Below are 25973 nucleotides of genomic sequence, written 5' to 3'. Positions count from 1 at the left end.
AAGGGGGATCCAACTGGAAATCGTTCAATCATACCAACCATCATCATCATTCCAGTAATATAACGCAAGTAACGCAAAATATAAGCCTTAAGCCGACACTTCTTGTCAAACAATCTTTTAAATAAAAAACCAAGCTTGAAGTAGAAAATCTAAACTGTTTAACGGATCATACAAGGCCCCATGTTTTACACTTTTTCTACTCCTCTAGACTTCTAGATATGAAACTGAACAGCTTTCGCTCGAAAACTACTTAACATTATATGACATTGACGAATCTTACTGAACTTATTATTACTATATACATATATATATATATATACGAATATTATATTGCTTTGACTAAATTTAGTATTAGGATTGTAATATAGCTTCTAATTTGTAATCCTTGTAATCCTTGTAAAAATCCTAGTACCATTAGGGAGGTCCTCATGTCTGTTCAAAGTTTCAGGAGTATCTGAAATTTGCAGGGACCTACCCAATGTCCATAAATGAATGGACTAGATAAGATGCATTATTGTATCATATTGCTATTATTGCATCAAGTTGTTATTATACCATACACACAATATGTCTACTTTATTGTATTAATTGTGGTCATTTGGTCATGAGTATGAGACATTAGCTTCAGGACATCTGTTCTTTTGAACAGATGACTCAGTTTTCATTATTGCCGTAGCTCACTACGTCTGTGGACAATCTGTGATAATAGAGTAATAGTGACTGAAAGAAAAACATTATTCATTTATCCTTCAGACCGTGATGACACAAAGAATTTTTAATGAATTTGTAAGCCTTACTGCTTTACTGATAAATCCATAGGTAAATGTCAAATGATGTCAGATGTAGTGACAAATGGCCATGGTTTTCATTGCCGTACCCTTTAATTTTGTTTCTGAAACATTGTTCTCGAAGCTATTGAGGGAATATTCACCTCTACTTGGAACCTCGTCCGTTTCCTTGGAAACCACTTTTAGCATCAAATCCATGTTGCCTGAATTTTAAATTTCTATCTCTAACTAATACCGAACTACAAGGTTATCATTTGTATTAGGAACTAACCGGATATCCGGCAGAATATGGTTCCGGCCGGATATCCGGCTTTTGTATCCGGTTCCGGTCCGGTTTTCAAGAATTTGACCGGATATTCAACTGGAAATTTCTTTTTTAAATGTTCCTGACATGCATATTTTTGTCTGAATTATTGCTAATGGACATCCAGTCAGTGCTCTCAGTGACCAGTGAGTTCACTGTAGCTTGTTATCTGTCAGCGAATGTTATAGACCCGTTCATGTCAGATTTTGTGTATCAAAAAGAGTCGAAGTAGCTACCAAGACCACTACTACTACTACTATGTTGGAAATAATTCCGATCTACGCCAGATAAGCCCCTCCATATATCCCTGTCCCGCATCAGTGTTCGCAGTTCCTCTTTAGAGTTTGTCCCAACTTCCTTCAGTAACATAGACAAGTAACTTTGTACACACCAAACTGACACTTGGCCATAAACACGCCAACATCATCAAAAACCTCAACACTACACTCAGCAACAACAGACAAGATTACAGAACTGCAGTTCACCTCATCACGGGTCACTGCGGCCTAAACAAACACCTTCACACTATTAGCAAATCAAACACCATTGCTTGCCCTATGTGCGGCGACGGAGAGGAAACTGTCTCACGCTTCCTTGGACAGTGTCCGGCTATTGCCCAAATTAGAGGCCAATATTTCCAAGACTACTACCTCTCTGTCAATGACATATTCGACAACCAACACATCACCACGATTATCAATTTCGCTAACCGCACCAAACGCCTAAATGTGCCGGAAGAGCTGGATCAGACTGGGGTGACTTAGAGTATTAACTCATTTGCTGTCTCGTCTCTTACTACTCTTCCAAACCCAGCTGGCAAATAAGCGTATTATTTTGAATCATGTCACTCTATACACCATCCTCCACCAGTCACTCTGATTTCACCGGCAACCTTTCACAGGGTTGCCACACCCCAGATGTAGGCAGAACATCCCAATGCTATGCTTTCGTGGGCCATCTTGGCCCAGCCTCGAACTTTGTCTTGGTCGGCCTTGCTGTGCTTTACTATGCATAGGTTCCCATAAGACTAAATCACTGGCAAGTAGCTCAGGATGTCTGATGCAGTGTCCCGCCATTTTTAATCTCATGCTTCGTAACTTGTTTGACAGCCTTGGTAGGCAACCATACAAATTTATATTGCTGACCGTCTGACCTTGCCCTTCCATGAGATACCCAGCACCATGCGCAGCATCTTTGTGTATGTCCCGTCCAAACTTTTCTCTTGAGCCTTTGTCCGTGTCCAGGTTTCTAATCCGTAGAGCAGTACTGACTCACAAGCCGCTATGAACAATCTAGTCTTAAGGCTCTTTGAGAGTTTGGATCTCCAGATATCCTTCAGTCTATGTAGGGCACCCCATGCTTTTCCCTTTCTAACCCTTATCTCCCTATCTGTGCTCTCAATCCAGGAGCCTAAACTAGATGAAATCATCCACATTTTCTATGGCTTTACAAGATCAGCTTTGGAGGTCGCTATATCGATCCTCCATATTCAATGTCATAACCCTGGTTTTGCCTTCGTGTATGTGTAGCCCCACGCTCGCTGCCGCCGATACTACTCGGAGCAGAAACTCGTTAGCCTTGTCCATGTCCTCGGATATATAAGTGCTATATCATCTGCAAAGTCCAAGACCAATGACAAAAATAATGCTTTATTCATGAACATTGCAAGCAGTTAGCAGAGGGTTCCTTCTTTTTTGTGGCAAGCAAACCCGTTACTAACTCCCCTTATACCAAGGCTTGGAAATAAAGGCCATTATGCTATTAAAAAACTATGGATATTATCCTCGGTTATAAAGACACCACGAACATGCTGAATTTTGGGTTTTACTTCTAAAACAATTTCTTCATTTGTGCTACGCAAAATGTTGTGAATTCTTGAAATGTGCGTTTTGATTTTATTCCAACCCGTTTCTCCTTCTAGGCTCTAGCTCTGCTCATACAATAGATCAATCAGTGACCTCTGCACTGCTCGCACAACATATCAACCATTGGTTGAAATTTGAGATAGCCGATAGGGCATGAACACATTTTATAGTCGGACTGTAAGTTTTTTATTGTGTCCACATGGCTTTTAATATTATAATTGATAAAAACCCACAATCAAGGATTAATTTTATTTTCCGGCAATTTCCGGCAGCCTCAAATTTCCTCTTTTTATTACCCGGTTCCGGCCAGGAAAAATCCGGCAAACCGGAAAATAGATTGATATCTGGTCGTTTCAATTCCGGTCCGGCAGCCAAACCCTAGACCGGTCGGTTCCTAATTTGTATGATTGCGGAAAGGCGAACAAATATTTTTTGACAACGTCAAGATTTTTGTGATTTTAAATTGGGGCCAGACCAGTGACACATAAATCAATAATTTTATTTATCGAAATAAATTCTGCTTTAGGAATATTCAGACATTGGTTCAGATTATGAATAATATATTTGTGACAGTAGCTGCAGTCCTTATTTCTGTGTTCGTGGAACCCACACAATGTGCAAATGATATTTCTAGTGCCACAGGTAAGGTTTAATAACATACATTATTATATTAAGTATTTAGTTATTTTCTCCCTTATACGTATATTTTTGAAGAATCACCTACGCGAACGGTTAGTTGAACTTTCAGAATTGAATATTTTCTCATTTAAAAGTCAATCGAAAATCAACACTTGCAGCCCAACTCCAAAACAGTGTGTCAATACAATGAAATGATTTGTATCCTCAGAAATTTCTAAGAACTGTCGGATTGTGGAGGTAATGTCGTACTTGAAACAGGAGTGTGACGTAAATGGGACGACCTATTACAAATGTACTCATTCTGATATCTACTATCAAGTACCTATCAAACTCTGTGATTTTCAGGTATTAAGCTGTCTTTATTTGAGGGTCATATTCAACTTTTTAATCAAAAAATGTTTATGACTTTTATCTAGCTGATTGATTAGACTTAATCATTATTATTGCAGGAACACACAGCAATCTGTGAGAATGATCCCGGATTCTATCAAGTTTGTGGTCACGTGACATGTCCACAGTACCAGTATCAGATGGATGGTCCCATGCTCTGTGGCTCCTTCATGTGTAATTACTACCTTGAAAATACGTGGTATCTGAACGAAAAGGAAGAATGGTGGCAGAAGTATAATCCCAAATATGTCAGCCAAGGTAAAAATGCGCTTAATATCACATGTTTTGGCCAATAGTACTACAGAAGTTACATCTAAATTTGTCAGATGGAAGACCGATGATCAACTGTAGGGCATCAAAGACAGACATTACGAATTTTCTACATATAATTTTGTATTACAATTTACTAAGGTGGAAACGAGATGACGTACTTCTTTCAATGCGATGGACAGAGCTCCTGTACCAACACTAACGTTGACGAACAGTTCTGTGAAGATGAAATGTTTGTCTGCAACAACGAAGAATACGTGAGTATCTTGAAGCTCCTTGGACTATTTCCAGCTCTGTTTTAAATTAACTAAAACTAACTGGGCTGAAATAATGCAAATTGTTAAGACAATTGAGTAAGAAAATTAATTTCAGGTTAACATGACTCAAAAGTGTGACGGAAAATGCCAATGCTATCTTTGCCAGGACGAAGTTGGATGCAACAAAGACTATCATAACTTTGGAACATTCTGCAAAAACACCTTCCATCTAAGAATAGGATTCAATACCTGGAGTACGGACTATGTGCCCCCTGCAGTCCTATGCGACGGTTATCAGGACTGTCTAGATGGTTCAGATGAAACCAACTGTATCGGAACTGAAACCTGCACAAGCACTGAGAATCTCGGATCACAAACCTTGACCCTCATTCAAAGTAACAGATGCACAGTTCCCAACGAGCTTTATCTTGTTTGCCAGGATTACAGAGATCAATTGAACTGTTCTCATGTTTTAGAGTCCCCACTACTCTGCAAAGTTGATGGCTTTATGACAACTGTTTCACGATATGCACTGTGCAAAGAAACCAGCTTATGTGACAATGGACTTGATAGGAATTGTGATGCTGCAGAGGGTGGGTGTGTGATTCACAAGCATCAGTTTTGTGATGGACACAAAGATTGTCCAGAAGGCAAAGACGAAGACAACTCCATTTGTAAATCTTCGACAAAACAGACTTGTGAAAGAAAATTCTCCAGCAGTACACCGAGAACAGAACAGCTGATACCTCTTAGCTGGGTTGTAGATGGAGTAGAGGATTGTTTGAATGGGAAAGATGAAGATAAAGACTCTTGGAAGGTCTGTGGGGAAGGATGGACTAAAAGGTATCTGGACTCTAGAACTCCCTGTTCTGATGTTTTTCTCAGCTCCAACATTTCCTATAACTTTGAAGAATACGGTAACCTTTGTGACAGAGCCGGCACTAGTGATAAAGAAACCGAGATTTGTGAAGTCTCAAGAAATCTCCCATGGATACAAAGTCAAGCAATGGTTAGATATCGAGGATGTCTTTTCATTGGTCACTATTTACCAGGACTTGAAAACCTCGAGAAGGATTTTTCTCTTAAAAATCGTTCGAGTATTGATTTTGTTGCACCTGATCACCCATTCGGGGTTCAACCAAGAAAGTTGAATATCGCAATATCATCTCCTTCGAACAATGAATGCAGTTTCGTTTACGGAGAACTTTATGTCTATCTAACTTGTTCCGGATACTGTAATGAAGTTCCATGTATTTTGACCCCTGTTAAACACGATTCTTGTCATAACATTAAGGATCATCGGGTATTTACTTTGAGTGAGAAATACTATTTGACAATAGCCACAAAGATAAAGGGTGAATATGTAAGCAACTTATTTTCCTGTAACAACGGTTACTGTATAACGTATGATAAAGTATGCAATCTAGTTGACGATTGTGGGGATGGCTCGGATGAAATCAACTGTCTCAATCATTTCCAATGTAAAGAAAGTGGAGAGATGATACCAATTAGCAGCGTTAATGATGGTGAATATGATTGTGGTGATTTCTCTGACGAATGTTCGAACACTGAACAGATCATTGATGGACTTTTCCTGACGGTTGTTTCATGGGTTATTGGAATCCTTGCATTTATCTTGAATGCAGTAACATTTGTTAAGTCACTCCCTCAGTTGAAAGCCATGAATTGCCCTTATAAACTCCTAAATCAGTTAATGATTCTGTTGATATCACTCGGGGATCTAATGGTCGGACTTTATCTAATCGTCTTGTCAGTTGTGAATATTCTTCTCAAAGACACATACTGCAAAGAGAGATTCACCTGGCTAACAAGTGGATACTGTGCTGGTATGGGAGTCGTGAGTTCCACTGGTTCGCAGATATCACTGTTTGCTATGGTAGTTTTAGGTGTAAGCAGGATGAAAATGGTGAGTCGAACAAGCATGCCATCCAATAGAAACAGATCCATGCCTCTGAAACAGTTTGTTGCCATGATCACTATTGCACTTACAGTGCTCACCATTTCGATTACGATCTCGTATATTCCATTAATGAACAAATTCGAAGATTTCTTCGTAAATGGTCTATTCTATAATCCCAAGATCAAACTATTTATCGGTGCACCATCTAAGCAGAAACATATTGCGATCCTGGAAAAGTACTACTCAAAGTTCAGAGGAAACCCAAATCTGCCGTGGTCTACCGTGAGGCGTCTAGTCAGAAACATGTTTTCTCAGGACTACGGTGGAGTCAATGGTGTGAAGCTGCACTTTTACGGAAATGATGGGGTCTGTTTGTTCAAATACTTTGTCACCCCAGATGACCCTCAGGCTTCTTACTCCTTGTCTGTTCTGTTGATCAATTTCCTTTCCTTTTTGATCATTACATTTTCATATACCTTCATTCACCTAAAATCTACTTCTTCTTCAAGAAGACTTGGTAATAACGCAGGAAGTAGATCTAGAAGAAGGGAATTAGCCATGCAACGAAAACTTGCGATGATGATTTTAACTGACTTTTTATGTTGGATCCCATTCATACTTGTATCTGTCCTGCATTACATGCACGTTTTTGATGCTTCGCCATGGTATGCAATTCTTTCTGTCTTGATTCTTCCAATCAACTCCGTAATCAACCCGCTGCTCTACAATTCATACATAGGAGAAGTGTGTACTCGTATACGAAAATCAAACATATGGACTTGTGCCAGGCGCCGTGCCTCGCATTCTGACGACAATCCCTTAGAAGGTGCTGTTGAGATGCAGGAAAATACAATTAGTCCGGACACAAGGGGATCAGTTATTGCCAGTGAAGAATCATCACGTGAAAATGTAAGAGTTAACACTCTTTGAATTGTTTTGAACTGATAACTTTATAAATTCGATTGAATTTATAAAGTGAATATATGTAACAACGTCTAAAACAAGGCTGGGTTGTCAAACCTCACTTGTTAATACGGATCAATAGGCAATACTATGTTATTCATTTTATGTATATATATGAAAATTTTAGATGAAATTGTCTCCTTCAAGTTACAAACAAAAAGAAATGCTGAAATGATAAACTTAAATTTAACTGTTCCCAAACAACACCGAGAATTTGATCGGTTGTTCGCTTTTTCCACTGACTAACAGAGTATAAAATGTAATGACCTGAGGTTCATTACACCAATATTGTTAGAAAACTCTACAGTCAACCATTTGAGACATCTAATTATGAGAAAGCTATTTTGGCCCATTTCCCTTGTTTTCAAGCCGTTGCTGGCGGAATTTAGTCAAGCATTATGTTTTATGCTTGGTATCCACTGGGGCCTGAGTCACTTTCAAAAAAGCGATCAGAACAATTTTTGTTGGAGGCCTTATTTGTCTGACGTATGAAACGCATTTCCTCATGTGTTTAGTGTCTAGCACCTTGTCTACTTGTTAAACTCATGTGCCCTAATAAATATTTAACAAATAAAAACAGAATAATAATGAGTATGTGGAGTTGAGTGGCACTTGTCCTCCCTGTGTCTTGGTGTGCTAGCCACTAGGGCTCTGATCTTTAGTACTACTACAGTGCGCTCATGAATAATAGACGGGAGCTAAGAATACAGAGGCAGCTGTCCACTGTCCAGCTACAGTTTAGTCACTATTATCAGCTGGACATTATGTTATGTGTAAACCGTATAGTTATGTGTATATCATAGAACACGGAGCCTCGTTTGTCATCTGAATAAAGTTTTGTGTGCAAAAAAACGCATTAAAACTTGTCACTATCTAAACGACAATTTAGGCGTTACACTGTCCATACTTCTCTGTCTCTTTTTTTCGGTGGAACATAAGACATTAAATAAAGAAACGTTGACCAATAGAGATAGTAGTTCAACTCTCTCTATTGTTAAACGTTTCTTTGTCTTATGTCTGACATTCATTCTTTATTCGAAGCTCATCAAGGCTGTGTCGACTACAACTACTTATCAATGGCTCATTAGAACACGTATATAAAATAATAATAAAACCGCGAGGTAACTTTATTTTGGATCTGGGATTTGCCAAGATCATATTCGAGCTTTTCATTTATAACTATAACAAGTCCTTGGTATTATGGATCCAGGCCATGGTATGTTTTCCATTTGGATTCATTACACGTGTTAACCGTTTTCTTTAGGCTATTTAATTATCGATTGCTTCTCAGATTGCCTATAATTCTTGTTGTTTACCCCAATAAGAATATATGAATGCTGCTCACCCTTTGATGCCGCTGCATATTGTGTTGGAGCTGACCTTTGATATTTATTTGAGGCTTTGGATATTTAATATTTCCCTGATTTATTCCTACCTTGAGCATAATAGTGAATGAATGCATGAATCAATGAGGTGATTCTAGTAAGCTAGAGATTGAGGAACTTATCTCCTTTTGCTTTGTGGAATGGTCAAGGCCCTTTCTGTATAGATTTCATTACATCATAATACATTTTTCGCGCTCAATGCTCATGTCATTAAATTGTACTCATGCCATGTCGCTCAACCAGCATAAGCAATAAAGTTCTCCTGTTAAAATTAAAGAGCCTGTATAACAATATTGCCTTTCGGTTATGGATTAGAATTTGTGCTGCAACTTCAAGTCGAACTCGGAGGACGATCCAACAATCAAAATACCGATTATGAACATCTCGATCGCTGCGATGCTGACTATGATGATGTTGCTGTTTGAAATTACTGTTGCTTATCGCAATATAACAGGTATGTTTCGAATCAGATCATCAGCAAAACGAAACTGATTAAGGAGGCAGGGGGGTCTTTATGAAATTTCTCTCGAAATTGATTTTATAGTTGTTTCTAATGGAGGGGAGTGATATCTATCTGCTACTTTTGGTCCCATGGAAAAATATTGTTCCTAGACGAAATTATTGCCGGTCAAAGGTCAGCGCTAATGTGTAATTGTATTGCGCGAGCGATTTTCAATCTATCTTCTCCTACATTTTTTGAGCAATCACCTTGAAACTTTCAGGATATGTTCTAAGGACCATTTAGAAGATTTCGCTCTTTTTAGAATTTCGAGATAGGCCTTTAAACATTTTTATTCCATTTTGAAAATCTTGGACCTCTTTTTTTCCAGGTCCAAGATTTTCAAAATGGAATAAAAAATGTTTAAAGGCCTATCTCGAAATTCTAAAAAGAGTGACATCTTCTAAATTATGGTCCTTAGAACATATCCTAAAAGTTTCAAGGTGATTGCTCAAAAAATGTAGGAGAAGATAGATTTTTAGACTCGATTTTCAGGGCGCGCGATTGAAAATCGCTCGCGAAATACAATTACTCATCAGCGCTGACCTTTGACGGGCAATAATTTCGTCTAGGAACAATATTTTTCCATGGGACCGAAAGTAGCAAATAGATATCACTCCCCTCTATTAGAAACAACTATAACATCAATTTCGAGAGAAATTTCATAAAGACCCCCCTGCCCTCTTAATAAAACCTCCACGATAACATTACTGATTACTGTTGATCATAATGTTTTCGTTGTACTGAATATTCATTATAAATGTTTATTACCCCAGATATAAAAGATGGGGAATGTAAAATAGTGGAAGTGAGAGACTACCTGAAGTTGCAGTGCAATATAAACGGAACATCTTACTACAAATGTACCCATTCTGATATCTACTACCAAGTACCTATCGAACTCTGTGATTTTCAGGTGAGTTGTCCTTATTTGAGGGTACTTTTCAACTTAATCAAAAATTTGTCTATGATTTCCATCGAGCAGATCGATTAGACTTAATCATTCTCATTGCAGGAACACACAGCAATCTGTGAGAATGATCCCGGATTCTATCAAGTTTGTGGTCACGTGACATGTCCACAGTACCAGTATCAGACGGATGGTCCCATGCTCTGTGGCTCCTTCATATGTAATTACTACCTTGAAAATACGTGGTATCTGAACGAAAAGGGAGAATGGTGGCAGAAGTATAATCCCAAATATGTCAGCCAAGGTAAAAATTACATATATAACAACACATGTTTTGGCCAATGAATTTAAATCTGAATTTATTGTATGGAAGACTGATCAATGCAACTGTAGGGCATCATTCGCATCATTTCTACATCAAGGTTTTATTACAATTTACTAAGGGGGAAACGAGATGACGTACTTCTTTCAATGCGATGGACAGAGCTCCTGTACCAACACTAACGTTGACGAACAGTTCTGTGAAGATGAAATGTTTGTCTGCAACAACGAAGAATACGTGAGTATCTTGAAGCTCCATAGACTATTGCCAGCTCTGTTTTAAATTAACTAAAACTAACTGGGCTGAAATAATGCAAATTGTTAAGACAATTGAGTAAGAAAATTAATTTCAGGTTAACAGGACTCAAAAGTGTGACGGTAAATGCCGATGCTATCTTTGCCAGGACGAAGTTGGATGCAACAAAGACTATCATAACTTTGGAACATTCTGCAAAAACACCTTCCATCTAAGAATAGGATTCAATACCTGGAGTACGGATTATGTGCCCCCTGCAGTCCTATGCGACGGTTATCAGGACTGTCTAGATGGTTCAGATGAAGCCAACTGTATCGGAACTGAAACCTGCACAAGCACTGAAAATCTCGGATCACAAACCTTGACCCTCATTCAAAGTAACAGATGCACAGTTCCCAACGAGCTTTATCTTGTTTGCCAGGATTACAGAGATCAATTGAACTGTTCTCATGTTTTAGAGTCCCCACTACTCTGCAAAGTTGATGGCTATATGACAAATGTTTCACGATATGCACTGTGCAAAGAAACCAGTTTGTGTGACAATGGACTTGATAGGAATTGTGATGCCGCAGAGGGTGGGTGTGTGATTCACAAGCATCAATTTTGTGATGGACACAAAGATTGTCCAGAAGGCAAAGACGAAGACAACTATATTTGTAAATCCTTGACAAAACAGACTTGTGAAAGAAAATTCTCCAGCAGTACACCGAGAACAGAACAGCTGATACCTCTTAGCTGGGTTGTAGATGGAGAAGAGGATTGTTTGAATGGGAAAGATGAAGATAAAGACTCTTGGAAGGTATGTGGGGAAGGATGGACTAAAAGGTATCTGGACTCTGTAACTCCCTGTTCTGAAGTTTTTTTCTGCTCCAACATTTCCAAATGCTTTAAAGAATATGGCAAGATTTGTGACAGATCTAGTGCTAGCAAAAAAGAAACCGAGATTTGTGAAGTCTCAAGAAATCTACCAAGGATACAAAGTCGAGCAATGGTAAGCCACGAAGGAAAACTCTATATTGGGTATTATCTGCCAGGACTTGAAGATCTCGAAAAGAGCCGATCTCTTAATCTGCATTCAAGTATTGATTTTGTTGCACCTGATCACCCATTTGGGATTCAACCAAGAAAGATGAATATCGCAATATCATCCTCTTCGAACAATGAATGCAGTTACGTTTACGGAGAACTTTATGTTTATCTAACTTGTTCCGGATACTGTAATGAAGTTCCATGTATTTTGACCCCTGTTAAACACGATTCTTGTCATAACATTAAGGATCGTAGGGTATATACTTTGAGTGAGGAGAACTATTTGACAATAGCCACAAAGATAAAGGGTGAATATGTAAGTAACCTATTTTCCTGTAACAACGGTTACTGTATAACTTATGATAAAGTATGCAATCTAGTTGACGATTGTGGGGATGGCTCGGATGAAGTCAACTGTCTCAATCATTTCCAATGTAAAGAAAGTGGAGAGATGATACCATTTAGCAGCGTTAATGATGGTGAATATGATTGTGGTGATTTCTCTGACGAATGTGTTCATTCAACCAAGATAATAGAAGGATATTTCTTGACCATTTCATCATGGGTGGTCGGGATTCTAGCAGTATCGTTCAACATGGTGGTACTACTGAGATCAAATCACCATATCAAAGGAATAAAATGTTCTTTCAAACTATTGAACAGGTTAATGATAGCAATGATTTCTCTTGGAGATCTTATGGTTGGACTTTATCTTATAGTCTTATCTATTGTGAATATTCTCCTTAAAGACAAATACTGCAAAGAAAGATTTCTCTGGCTAACAAGTGGTTACTGTGCTGCTATGGGTGTTGTCAGCTTCATCGGGTCGCAAATATCCCTGTTTGCTATGGTAGTGTTAAGTTTAGCACGACTTAAATCAGTCACCATTTTCTCAGCTCCGGTTGATCATTTGCCAGTAAAAAACAAACTCATTATTGGCGGCCTCATTGTATTCATGTTCGCTCTTACCTTCTTGATATCATATCTACCAATAGTAGATTATCTTGAAGACATCTTTGTGAACGGTGTGTACTACGATTCTAAAATTAAATTATTCATAGGAGCCCCGACAAAGCAAAAACACATCGCAATTCTTGAGAAATACTATTCAAAGTTCAGAGGAAACCCAAATCTCCCGTGGTTTACCGTGAGTCGTCTAGTCAGGAACATGTTTTCTCAGGACTACGGTGGAGTCAATGGTGTGAAGCTGCACTTTTACGGAAATGATGGGGTCTGTCTCTTTAAGTTCTTTGTAATTCCAGAAGATCCTCAAGCTTTCTACTCCATTACAGTCCTTTTCTTGAACTTACTCTGCTTTATAATCATTGTAGTTTCCTACGCATTGATTTACAGCGTATCACTATCATCAACACGACAGTTGAAAGGAAAAAGAAATGGAGGTAAAAATTTGGCCATGCAACGAAAACTGACAATGATTATTTTGACTGATTTTTTCTCTTGGGTGCCTTTTATCACAATGTCTGCGCTGCATTACTGCAATGTAGTGGATGCCTCTCCTTGGTACGCTACATTCTCCATAGTCATCCTCCCAATTAACTCTGTCATTAACCCCTTGCTCTACTGCTCCTATCTAACAACTCTGATACGGAAGGTCTGGACCTCATCTATGAGAATGCTCAGATTTGAAACCAGTACGGTAATTACTTGCTCAGGTGTGGATACAATAACAAGGCGGTCATCTACAAGTGTGGTAACTCTGAGAGCCAATTTAGGGTCTACTCGACTGGAATCAAGTAAAGAAGATGCGATTGAGCCGGTTAATAAGGTCCAAAGGTCAGCAACTTGCAGTTTGCAGCCTACAAAGACACAAAGACACAAGACCAGAATGGAAAGACGACGGACACGGGAACGAGAACAAGCCAGTCAATTCAAATTGTCAGTTACTGAATAATTCGATACGTGTTGCAGGCTGCAGTTTGCAGGTTGCAAGTCGCAGGTTGCAGGTTGCAAGTTGCAGGTTTCAGGTGCAATATAAAATCAGATAACTGATAAATTTGACTACTCCTTATTGGTTAATATGCTTATCAGATTGAGACAGTGAAATACTCAAATAGGTTAAAGGTTCCATCTAATCCTCAATATTACATACGTTGCCAGCTGCCACATGATTATAAAAATGTGTTATTAAAGTGATATTTGCTCTTAAAACGGGGGATTTTATTCCTAATATTGTGATATCTCTCCTCATTGTCTGGAAGTATTGATTTCATAGAAAAATAAAAATAAAGAGTGTAACCATGGTAACTATCTTACCAGACACCAGAGCTGGAGTTAATAAAATCTCAATGATCAAAACACGACACACTATGTGTTATGAGCACTTAAATGGTGTCTTAGGACAATTATGAATTATCACGCAGAGGGGGAATGCAGTCTTATTTAACAAGAAGTATGTAATCTTATGCAGCTAATGTGTACATACATTATTATGCTAGTAAATATCATAGCAAATTGTTGAATTAAAGATAGCGCTGTTGCTTATCATTCATGATAAGTTCACTAAAATGCTTGCCTAGTGTGGTGATGCACGTTAAGTTAAATAGTTGTTTTGAATCATGTCTTTTAATTGTGTGTACCTGGTGATCTGATGGTAATCACTTATTTCCGTCTTTTAAATTGTTATTTTCTGTTCCTTGTAATACTGTGCTGATGTAATGCAATTATTAAATTCCTTATTTCTTCAGCTAACGTGCAGTTTTTAGTGAGTAGATAGATTAATTTTACTGATTGGCTCGTATTATACGATATATACGAGTCGTATATCGTGTGTTAAATTGTATAACACAGAATATGTTCAATGCTGAGAACTGATGTGCACAGTGCACTGTTATTGTTGAACTTTCAACAATGACAGTGAACTTTGCACCTCACACAAAATCACCTCCGCAGTTAATACAAGTATTTATTTCGTACTGTGTGTGGGCCTATCATTGTCAACATACTGTAACAATACTGATAGTAGTAGTCTCTGTATGTAGGTAGGTATTACTCAGGAGAATAAAGTCCACGATCTCCAACAGCAACTCCTACCAAACTCATTACCTACTCATTACCCTAACTTTAATATCTATCATAATAATATCGTGTAGCGATACGGAAGTAAATGTCTTGCACTGAAGATTTGTTAGTGTGTAGTTGTGTAGTCTAGCTCATTTCGTGCGTTTTCTTCTAGTCAGTATTCAGTTATCAGTATTTTACTGTATTACTAACTTACTAAGTTACTAGGTGTGTTCTTGCTTTCGTTTCATCTATTTTGAACTTGAAATTTTAGTAAATATTTACTGAAGATAAAAAGTGAATTCATTGATTTAATTTCACATAATATTAAAACATTAGTTACACTTTTGTATGCAGTCTCGTCAGTGGTTATGGTATCATTAGCCTCTCTGTACATGATAGTTTAAATTACTCAATCTACTTTATAATGTACAATGTAAAGTGTACAATATACTCGATGGCACAGCGACAAATGTAGAAATGAGCAAAAAATTATAAATTATTGTTTCGTCGTTGCTATGGTTATTACAGAGTAATTTCTCCAACGATTTGATATGTTTGTGAACATTCTGCAGAGTTATTTTTTGTAGCTTCTATCCGAAGTTCTTTTCTAGTAAATTGTTCATTTTCTGTGAATGTCTTGTTGAGATGCCCAGAGAGGCATTATTTAATATGTTATGTTAGCTCTCACAAAAACCGGAAATTTAGTTGTCAGACGTCTTGTTAAGGCATGTTTATACCAATACAAGGTGTTATTCAACTTACCGTCTGGGAAGTAGAACCGTATTTCCCTCTCTGCTCCCTTCTGAGAGTCGGACCCGTGAACTGCGTTTCTCTGGTCGTCTGTACCGTAAATTGCTCGTAGACTGATCGAAAAACTTTTATTTGCTTCGAGAATGAAATGTGCCTATACAGCCTATTGTCCTTTGCATACAGGGCACAGCAAAACAGTGTTATTCAGATATTCAGATATTCAGATATTATGTGCGTAAGATGATATTAAAGAACAGATAAGAACCTGTCCGGGTGAGTTTCTCTAGCTCTGTGAGAAGATGTGGGCCCCAACAGATCTCTCCACTCCAAAATACAGTTCTCCTTGGCCAATACCATTGCTATGATCGAGCCGCTGAAATATTTAGAGCTCAGTAAATTACATTGCAGATAAAATTGTTATCATAACGCACGTGTTGAACAATGAACATATGTTTAATACGTAAAGATGAGTTAATATAGCGCTCCAATCATAGTTCACCTGCTCATAAAGGAGACCAGGGACGGGAAGAACATTTTACCGTAATGTTCTGCGTAGAAATCACTGCACTGTTCGGGCGTCATGTGGAGTCTTCTTTGCTGTAAAAGTTCACGTTTATATGGAAACGCGATACCCCGGCCATAGCTTACAGTTTGTTCGTTTATTTACAATTAACATTAATTGTAAAAGTAATGTAAAAGTGATGACAAATGAAATACAGAGCTTGTAACTAGGAATGGACCCATTGTAGCAATCCAAGTATTCCGGTACTCAATTTAAAGTTTTTTTCGTCGCTTAACAAACCTGAAGAATAGCGAACCCATGGTCCTCGATAAACCGCAATATGGCAGCACTCTGATCAATAGCATCTGGTTTGATGATTGCCAAAGTTCGCTCTACGAAAATCGCAGGCTGTTCCATAAATGTTGCAGGAGCTTCCATTTTCCTTCGACCTTGCTAAACTAAAATATCATACTATTAAAAGTGAACTAATGATAGCGAATATTTAATATTTATACCATGTATAGAATAAACGTTATCATCCCCCTGCCTCCCCACTAACATCAGTCATCACAGCGTATTGACATAAATTGAAAACAGACGAATGATCTAGATTCTAGCAGCCTACTAAGTTTCTTAGGAGTGTTACCAACCTAATGTTAATACTAAATATCATAAGAAATGACAACTCTGATTGAGAGAGCAAGTACACATAATATTATACTTCAAATGGAAAAAGTAACCACAAATGTCCAATTTTCATTTGTTAGTTCTCTGCCAGATGCTCTCTTTAAATTTTGATATATTCAGCAGCGGTCGTGATTTCTAATCAGCAGCCCCCTCTGAATAGTGGAGCTGGCTCATGAGTCGTGTAACCAGACAATCCTTGCAGGCAGCCCCCCTCTGCTGTTTCGTAACGTTAGTTCACTCTCTACACAATGCCCAAATTTCCCAATGCCCATAATATATAATGATTAATGTGCACTTCTACCCACTTCTATTATTTACTACTTATTAGAGTTTCCTTATTTAGTTTACGTCCCGTTTCTTTGAAACAGTTCGTCGTAGATTATGCATATTGCTATGAGGTCGTTGACACATTTAGTACATACAATAAACAACTTCTATCAGTTTCAACATTCTTTATCAGATAATCGATTAGTGTATACACCATACATTTACATATTGTATATACATGCTACAGAGCTTATATAGAGGGGAAATGTGAGAGCTCATTATATCGTATATTGCCCGCTCCTGTTCAGTTACCTTGTATACTTGTATACTTGTGTAGTTCCGTAGTATACTGTATATATCTATCTAGTGCAGTTAATTGAGTTGAGAAGCTTTATTTTATACAACTAAAAGCCGTTACTGATATTTAGTAATTTATAAATATTAGTAGCTCTCGTTTCTTCACCCGAGTTATTGAACGTTTTCTAGTTTAAGTATTATTGTATCCTGATTAGTAGCTTACCAGTTTCAGCTCGAGATGGAAGACGAGTTGATTATAAATGAGGAACTACCAGAAGAAGAAGGAGTCGACCACGAAGACATTGTATTGACCGAAGATGAAACACCACACTCACCCGCCGAGATTCAACCAAAAAGGTTGATCATTTATTTCTGTTCCACCAATTTTCTACAAATTCCAAAATTTTAAATGGATTGGGGTTCCATTCTTTAAACTAATTTCTTATTTATGGCTTGATGGTGGGCACTAAATCATGCACGTGGTTTTTAACACGATTTAACGGTCAGGTACACAGTCTCAGAGTGTATTGAACTGATTGGATACGGTAGATACCATTGGAAAGTAGTCGCCACAATGGGAATGATGTCTGCTGCTGACAGCGCTGAAATCTGGATTATTGGCCTTATTTCACGTAAGATTTATGATTTACCTTATATCAAGTTAGTTTTATGGTAAACTAATTTGATAATTGCTATTGAATTTTTACACTGATTTAAGTAATGTTGTCGTGGTAACTAACATAAAGTCTCGTTACAGTTAATCTGAAGTGTGAGTGGGACATATCCCCTGCTCAAAAAGCAGCTGTACCAGGTCTTGTCTTCCTTTGCATGTCCATTGGAAGTTGGCTTTCAGGTAAGTGCAGTATATTGGTGTATAGTAATGTGTATTCTATAATACACTTCATCGCCGTGCATCTTACTATTAGGCATCTAAGGAAAATTACAATTGTTGAGTAGTGTTCATTGTCAATTCCTTGCTTATATGCTAGAACTAAAAATTTACCAAAATGTGGGTAATTCTACTTGAAAAGTTGTAACTTTAGAATTTTCAGGAGTGTTAGCTGACATCTATGGTAGAAGAAAGATTATGCTCATAGTTTACTACATGTTCACTCTTGCAGCAACTGCTTCAGCTTTTGCTTGGAGCTATCCAGTATTTCTCATTCTCAGAGGAGTTGCAGGTATAACTTCTCTCAAATCAATAATGTTTTTATAGTGATAACACATTTTAGTTTATAATTGTTTCTGTGAACCTCAGGTTTTTGCATTGGTGCCAACTACGGTGTTTCCATATGCTACTCAGCTGAGATGGTACCCATTACCAAACGAGCGTTTAACCTTTTGATGTTAGACCTTCTCTGGTGTGCAGGTAATGTTTTGATTTAAACACATCACCTTGACTCCTTGACACAACACTGTCGGTTTTTCATTATTGAGGAGATTATTCACCATCGGATCATAGTATCTACCCAGTTGATTTCCTTGCCCAATTTGAGATGAACACAAAAACATACATTTTCCACAGGAGGGGTCTACATATGCTTTTGTGCCATTTTCGTGATGCCTTACCAATGGGGTTGGCGATATCTCATTCTACTAGCAGCACTACCTTGCTTGGTAACGATTCCTTTGCTTCACATCTGTGACGAGTCCGTCAGATTTCTTGCTGTAAGAGGTATGATACATCTGTGGTAAAACTTTGAACGGGGAATCAGGGCTGGTAAAACCCAGTTAATTGATCCTGGGCATACTCTGATATTGCCTTATGTTGAAGAAATTAATCATTTCAGGCAGACTTGGTGAAGCCAAAGAAATTTGTGATAAAATAGCAGCTCAAAACAGTACAGATAAAGTTGCAGGTGAAATATTTTGTTCGACTGCAAAAAATTCATCTAAGCCTTTCAATGCAGATATGTTCAAACAGCCATTCCTGAGGTGAAGAACATTTTTATTCACTGTTAAAACTGTTCATCATTTTATAATTACATAATTTGGTAATATACAGACTGCTGATTATGAGTAAATTTGATTGGATGATTTCAACACTAACAAAGATCAATGTATTTAGCACATACATAAAATACATAATACAGTATGATTTATTAGATATACAGTATCTATTATTGAGTATTGAGGGAGCCTTGAATACAGTATCAAGTAACCATATTATTTATTATTTTTATCAGGAGAACGCTACTACTTATGGTCTGTTTTAGTGCCTCAGTTTGGGTATTCTATGCATTCATGTACCTGTTACCAGACATGATGGCAGATGGATATTGTCATTTATCAGAATGGTTCCAAGTTACTCATAGAAATTCAGAAGGGTGTTTGATATACACAACTACAGAGTATATCTTCTTGATTGTTGTAAATCTGCTTTATCTCCCTGGCTACGTTATCTCTCCAATAACAGCAGGTATTTCTTCATGTTAGTCCAGTTCTGCTATTTGATGTTATGCAAATGATGCGCCATGTGACCAACACGTTGTCTCTACAGAATAAAATTTTAATATCTAGGCTAATGATAATATACAATTGACCAATTCAGAATATTGGGGAAGAAGACCAACCTTATGGTACTCATTCTGGGGTGGACTTGCTACAAGTATAATGCTTTTGATATGTATACACCCTGTTGTAATATACATCAACTTGTTCTTGGTGATTAATTTCTATGGAATCTCTGTGGCAACACTTTGGTTATATGTTCCTGAGAACTACCCTACTTACTTGAGGTAGACATATTGCTTTACCACTCAAATATACAATAAATACATAGCTTATGATTGAAAGATACGTTTATATAATCTGTCAAAAATGAAATTCAAGCAAATAATATTCAATTTTAACTCAGGTCGTCTGCAACAGGAGCACACAATGGGTTCAGCAAAGTTGGGGCAGCATTTGGAACATTTCTCACAGAATACTTGGACTCAGTGAAGATCAGTCATAGCATCACGGTCTTGGTGGTGGTTCTCATAATTTCAAGTGTAGCAACAATTTTTCTCCAAATAGAAACTAAAGGCAAGTCTTTGATAGATGGGAAAGATTCCCCCTCAGTACCACCAAACAGTAATGATATACCACTCAGTGAATATGAACCCAAGACTGAAAACCAAGTAAACTCGATAGATGTGAACCAAACAGCTCACCATATTTAGAAGAGTTGCTAGCTAGCTTGAATAATGTAAATTTTGTATTAAAGTAGCAATTTTAAGGTCTACAATATAGAGCTTTGTCACTTCTCAGAGACTGGTTGCACAAGTACACACGGTGAAATCATCATGGGTAATTTCTTGCTTAAATTTTAGTTAAATATTCGTGTACAATATTATGTCACAGGAAAACCCTGATTTACCAGAGTTTGGGGGAATTGAAAAAGCCGTGGTAAATCAGTGTTTGGGTAACTGTAAATCATAGTTTTGATTGTTCACATGAAGAATGTGTACGTCGTATTCGGGGGAAGAAATGAAGTAAATTGGGGCTTCGCTGTCAACTTTAATAAAATCGTGTTAAATTAAAGGTTATGTTGTGTGTATATTAAAAGTTTTTAAGCATTGTATAATCAGCAAATTTATTTCCTACGATGAACATTTCCCTGTTTTCAAGGTTCTTAATACATGTTTTTCAATTGTTACTTTATTTGTATGTCCTCCTGCTTAATTCAAAGTAATCAATTGTCCAAATAAAAGCATATAACAAAGCAATCACACACAGATTTAGAAAACGAGATCATGCGAGTTGCAAGACAGTTCAATCAACGAAACAAGAAATTCTAATGAGACAAAAATTTTATTTTTAACTCATTAATGTCTTTTCTTAATGCCAAACAAGCAAACAAAATATTTAAAACAGTGGGTGATCAGTGATATAATAGGGAAATAATAGGGAACTTATAGGTAAAATAATAATAACAATGAAAAGAATATTCAAACAATATACACATAATAGACAGTTTTTGGGCTTTCCAAATAGTTTCTGATTATTCTGATTTGCGACAAATGATATTGCACTGTTAGGATAAACGACGTTTCAAAGTAACAACTTCTTATTCATGCTGACAAAATTGGTAAATATGTGAGAAAACTGTCTCATAAAATTTATTAATCAAAAATGGCTAAACGACAACAAATTGTTCAAATACTCGACTAAAATTAGAATCAAAATCTATATATATACAACACTACTCGATCTGCTATTCAATAAACTTAAAACATCCACTAAACAGCAAGTACGTGATTGTGATCGTGTGATGGAATGACATGTACAGTGACAACAGATGATAAGATGTAAGTGATAACAGATGATAAGGTAAAAGATACAATACATGTGAGATGGTGTATACACAATGTGAGTGAAAATATAGTGAGTGGTTACTGATTGTGAGCGAGATGTGAAAAACCATTAAAACTTACTACTGCTAGAAAACTTAAACTGTATGCAATAAAAAGGGAATGAAACTAAAATATCTAAAATTCTTCAGTACTAGCTATGATAAAACGTTTAATAGTATCCAGTTCTTCTCTCTTGTTAATTGTAGGGTTCAGATTAATAATAAACATCGCTTCGAAAATCTTTCTTCTGACAGGGGGGGGGGGTCCAAGGGGAACTTTGGGGAGTTTTGGGGAACTTTTTTTGGGGAACTTCAGGAAACCTGGGGGACTTTCCCAAAGTTCCCCAAAAAATTATCAATGAAACAAATAATTTTGGGGAATTTTGGGGAACTTTTTTTTGGGGAACTTCAGAAAGTTCCCCAAAATTCCCCAAAGTTCCCCAAAGTTCCCCAAAAAAATTATAATGCCAAACAAATTATCATGCTGCAAGTATCAACAAGTAAGTTAAGATTATACCTTATAATAACATACATGTTAACATTAATGGGTATTAATGTATATTAGAGAAATTTTGAATAATTTTGAATAATTTTGAATAATTTTAAATAATTTTGAATAATTTTGGGGAATTTTGGGGAACTTTGGGGAGTTTTGGGGAACTTTTTTTTGGGGAACTTCAGAAATCTTGGGGGACTTTCCCAAAGTTTCCCAAAGTTCCCCTTGGACCCCCCCCTCTGACAGTATTGGGTTCAATTCTTAAAATATCTACCTCTAAACTGGGATTTAACCCCTCATGACAGCTCGAATAATGTATGGCAAAAGCTTGACTAACATTAGAAGGGGTAGCAGGGTAGGTAGCGTAACGTAAGTGTTCTCCTACACGAGCATGTACTTTCCTACTGGTTTCTCCAACGTACAGCTGGTCACATAATTTACACTTAATCTTATATACAACATTCTTCACTTCACAATCTTTATTACAAACTATCAAAGGACAAATTTGACATGAATTAATACTGCACACACGTTTATCATACGGTCTGTTACTACATAAAATATTTCTCAATTTCGAAGTAGGTTTAAAGTTTACTTTAATAGGTAAATTCAATGAAACGAAAAGTTTTCAATGAAACGAAAAGTTTTATTTTACATTCCTTTAATCATAAATAAAATAAGAGCTTAAACCACGAATTAGTTAGCTAGAAGTAAACTTGAGGAAATATTTTTGGTGATTGTATATAATTATTTAAAAACTTTATTTGGTTGTTAGTATTTTAATTATGGTAAGTGGTTGAATTTAGTGAGACAAGGTCAGTTTCTCTATTATCTTAGAAAAATTTCTACTTTACAGTAGGCAATGCTGAGTGGCAGGAATGAGGGACCAAAACGCTTGGGGCTAACAATGGCCCATTTACAAACCACTTCAGACATGGCAATGATGTCATTTATGCTTAATTCGTCTGAAACTGACCCTACTGCACTTGTAACATTCTATAAAAATCTCTTCTAAAATAGGTATAAAAATGCATAACACAAAACACACAAACAAAATGTTTATAGTCCTTATATAATAAATTTCTTATTTTTAATAAGAAAGTTTTAATACTTTCAACACTACTATATAACAAATAATTTGAGTGCTATGTAACCTGGCAGTAACGTTGTAAAGGACTTTGAGGGGGTCTGTAGTCCCCCCGCATAGTATGTTTGTGTTTCACTGATTTGTAAACTGAAGACGTAAATAGAACTTTTAAATTTCTATAAAACTAATAAACCTATTATATATATATTCATTTTGCACCCAGAGAAAGATGTGATCACAGAGGTAGTTTCGATATTATGTTCATGACAAAGTATGGGGCTGCTGCAAGTTATATTTTGCTAAGATATTACCGCTTTTTCAAGCTTAAGTAATCTAGGCAAGGTCAATTTTAAAGTTTTTGAATTTTGTCGAACGCTGTTTAAGGCTAAGTTCCAGTCATTTGGTTCTCCTTCCTTTTGAGTGTGAGTGATGGTGATTCTTATGGATGATTTGAGGTGATTGGGCTTATAACAGGTGAATGTAGTTAGCATGAGATTTTGTCGTACTGTATTCCATATTGTCCCTGCTCTGTATATGTAGCTGTCTGATGGTTTAGGTGTGAGAATGAGGGTCTCTTTGCCAAGTCTGCCAGATGTTTCAAAGAGGGAGTATAGTGATATAGGGGTTCTATATTTCAAGACCTTGAAGATGTCATTAATACAATGGTAGAAGTACAGATTATGCACATTCATGATTTCATGAGTGTTGAAGAGGGGTTTTGTATGCTCCTTTCTGTAGAATTCCTTGCCCAAGATTTGCTCCCCGTAGGGTCTGCATCGTGCACTAGTTTTAAATTTATCCAAGTATGCTTCTTTATCTCCAAACATTATGCGGGCACACATTTTCTGTGCTTTGAACAGAGGTTCAAGTTTTTTGTTAGATGCCCCTCCCCAGACAGTTATACCATATGCAAGATAGCTTTCAAACAGAGTGTGATATAGATCTTTATGGAGTGATGTGGGAATGTTATCTTTAATTCTATTTAGCATGCCACAGCAGCTGGCTAGTTTTTTTGCTAATTTCCTTCTATGTGCGTTCCAGTTTAGGTCTTCATCGATTGTTACACCTAAGAATTTAGTTTCATGTACTCTCTCCAAGGGTATGCCATTGATATTGATTTCTTGATCAGAGGGTGTATCTTCATCTTTGTTGGATCGAGAGTTTGAGAATTCAAGGTAACAGCTCTTGCCAGTGTTTATGTGAAGTTTATTGGCAAGCATGTAGCGGTGTACGGAATTTAGGACTTCATTGGCTTTTTTGTATGCTAGGTTTTTACTTTTTGCAGCGATGAAGATATTTGTGTCATCAGCAAATAGAACAAATTTAGAGTTCTTTTCAGAGTTTGTAAGATCGTTTATGTAAATTAAGAACAGAAGGGGCCCTAAGCAGCTCCCTTGTGGCACTCCAAAAAGCACAGGTAGAGTATCAGATATTTCATTGAGCACACCAACATATTGTTTACGGTCGGAAAGATAACTTTCCAGGAGTTTGTGTGCCCGTCCTCTGATCCCGTATGTGTTTAATTTTTTGAGAAGTATTGAGTGATCTATTGTATCAAATGCTTTACTTAGGTCGATAAAGATTCCTAAAACATGATTACCGGCTTTGAGTGACTGCTGAATGTGGTGAATAGAGTAGTTGAGTGCATGTGATGTTGAATGACCCTTTCGGAACCCAAACTGGCTATCGTGCAGTATTCCCTGACTCGAGAGAAAACCATAAAGCCGTGAGTAGATAACCTTTTCAAAAATTTTACCGAAAATTGGGAGAGTGGAAATTGGACGATAATTTTGTAAGTGTTCTTCGTTATCTTTTTTGTAGATGGGGCTAATTTTACCTATCTTAAGGATGGCGGGAAAGCATCCTGTTGACATAAGGTTGTTGTATTGTATGGAAAGCACTGGGCTGAGAATGTGTGAGGCCTTTTTAATAACACTGATGGGGAAATCACTAGCTTTGCCATTTTGTAGCTCAGAAATGATATGAGATATTTCACTCTCAGTGCAGTCTGTTAAGTACATCGAATTTGGGTTAGTTTTTGGTAAAAATTCAACAAATGAAGGAAGTGGCTCAATTTTCATTTCCCCATCAACTTGTTCATTCAATTTCGACGCTATTGAGGCAAAGTACTCATTAAATTTGTTGGCTATGAGTCTACGTTCTGTGATGCGTACTCCGTCGACACAGAATTGAGGCTTTATGGTTTTTTTGCATTTTCCTCTTAATTCATTGATAACTTCCCAAGTCTTTTTGCTGTCTCCTTGATGATCCATAATCTTAGTACAGTAATATTTCTTTTTTTGACTTTTTATTACACCTTTAAGACATCGACGATAGTTTGAAAATTTTGTGTGGAGATCAATATTTCCATCTGGACTAAATTCTTTTGACGTTTTCGAGGCTATCCAGTCATCATACAGCTCCTCTTTAGTTGAAATAGCTTCTGAAATTCCATCTGTCATCCAAGGATTGTTAACTGGATTTCTTTTGGAGACTTTGGGTTTATCTAGTTTGCAGTTAGAGTCAATTGTATGTGTGAAGATGTTAAAGAAGGTTTCAAAGTTGGTACTGTTTGCCATGATATCTTCTTTGGATTCAAGGTCTGTAATTAAAGTATCAACATTTTTCTTGGAGAAGCTGTAGTGTTGGAGTAGCTTTTGGTCTGAAGAAGTTTCGTTCATGGGCATGCAAAGGTTGAACATGGCTATGATTGGTTTGTGGTGGGAATTCATA

The 25973-nt window shown here is 37.1% G+C and overlaps 4 protein-coding genes across 8 annotated transcripts in view; 3 read left to right on the top strand and 1 right to left on the bottom strand.

The window, feature by feature from the left end:
* LOC134826055 (nucleoside diphosphate kinase homolog 5-like) overlaps positions 1-25973 on the bottom strand; it is a 114580-nt gene that overhangs the window by 12487 nt on the left and 76120 nt on the right. For all 3 annotated transcript variants that reach the window (XM_063838317.1, XM_063838316.1, XM_063838315.1), the window contains exons 2-5: positions 16371-16530; positions 16068-16165; positions 15834-15941; positions 15581-15681 (exon numbers count right to left, since the gene is read on the bottom strand). In XM_063838317.1, coding sequence (XP_063694387.1) covers positions 15581-15681; positions 15834-15941; positions 16068-16165; positions 16371-16508 — 445 coding nt within the window. In that variant the 5' untranslated portion in view covers positions 16509-16530. The remainder of the gene's footprint in view (positions 1-15580; positions 15682-15833; positions 15942-16067; positions 16166-16370; positions 16531-25973) is intronic.
* The window catches only part of LOC134826044 (uncharacterized), a 93205-nt gene that overhangs the window by 6797 nt on the left and 60435 nt on the right, over positions 1-25973 (top strand). The gene's annotated exons all lie outside the window — the stretch shown is intronic.
* LOC134826057 (uncharacterized) overlaps positions 1-25973 on the top strand; it is an 80055-nt gene that overhangs the window by 26958 nt on the left and 27124 nt on the right. For 2 of the 3 annotated variants that reach the window (XM_063838319.1, XM_063838318.1), the window contains exon 1: positions 23274-23296. The exons of the other annotated variant lie outside the window; for it this stretch is intronic. The gene's annotated coding sequence lies outside the window, so the exon portion shown is untranslated. Of the gene's footprint in view, positions 1-23273; positions 23297-25973 lie in introns of those variants that run through there. 3 annotated transcript variants of the gene reach the window in all.
* Positions 17359-20941, top strand: LOC134826047 (synaptic vesicle 2-related protein-like). The gene is made up of 10 exons (XM_063838306.1): positions 17359-17678; positions 17829-17953; positions 18079-18174; positions 18374-18502; positions 18580-18690; positions 18847-18996; positions 19112-19256; positions 19508-19740; positions 19873-20059; positions 20179-20941. The coding sequence occupies exons 1-10, from the start codon at positions 17560-17562 to the stop codon at positions 20483-20485; spliced, it is 1602 nt and encodes a 533-aa protein (XP_063694376.1). The 5' UTR covers positions 17359-17559; the 3' UTR covers positions 20486-20941.

This window comes from Bolinopsis microptera, chromosome 1 (genome assembly GCF_026151205.1).
Source record: "Bolinopsis microptera isolate Bmic1 chromosome 1, MBARI_Bmic_1.0, whole genome shotgun sequence".
Taxonomy (NCBI): domain Eukaryota; kingdom Metazoa; phylum Ctenophora; class Tentaculata; order Lobata; family Bolinopsidae; genus Bolinopsis; species Bolinopsis microptera.
This window is presented reverse-complemented; position numbering and strand designations above follow the sequence as displayed.

Coding starts and splice junctions, on each gene's coding strand:
- LOC134826047 (XM_063838306.1), top strand. CDS start 17,560: ATGGAAGACGAGTTGATTATAAATGAGGAACTACCAGAAGAAGAAGGA. Junction 17,954..18,078: donor GATTATTGGCCTTATTTCAC/GTAAGATTTATG, acceptor GTCTCGTTACAG/TTAATCTGAAGTGTGAGTGG. Junction 19,257..19,507: donor TTCAAACAGCCATTCCTGAG/GTGAAGAACATT, acceptor TATTTTTATCAG/GAGAACGCTACTACTTATGG.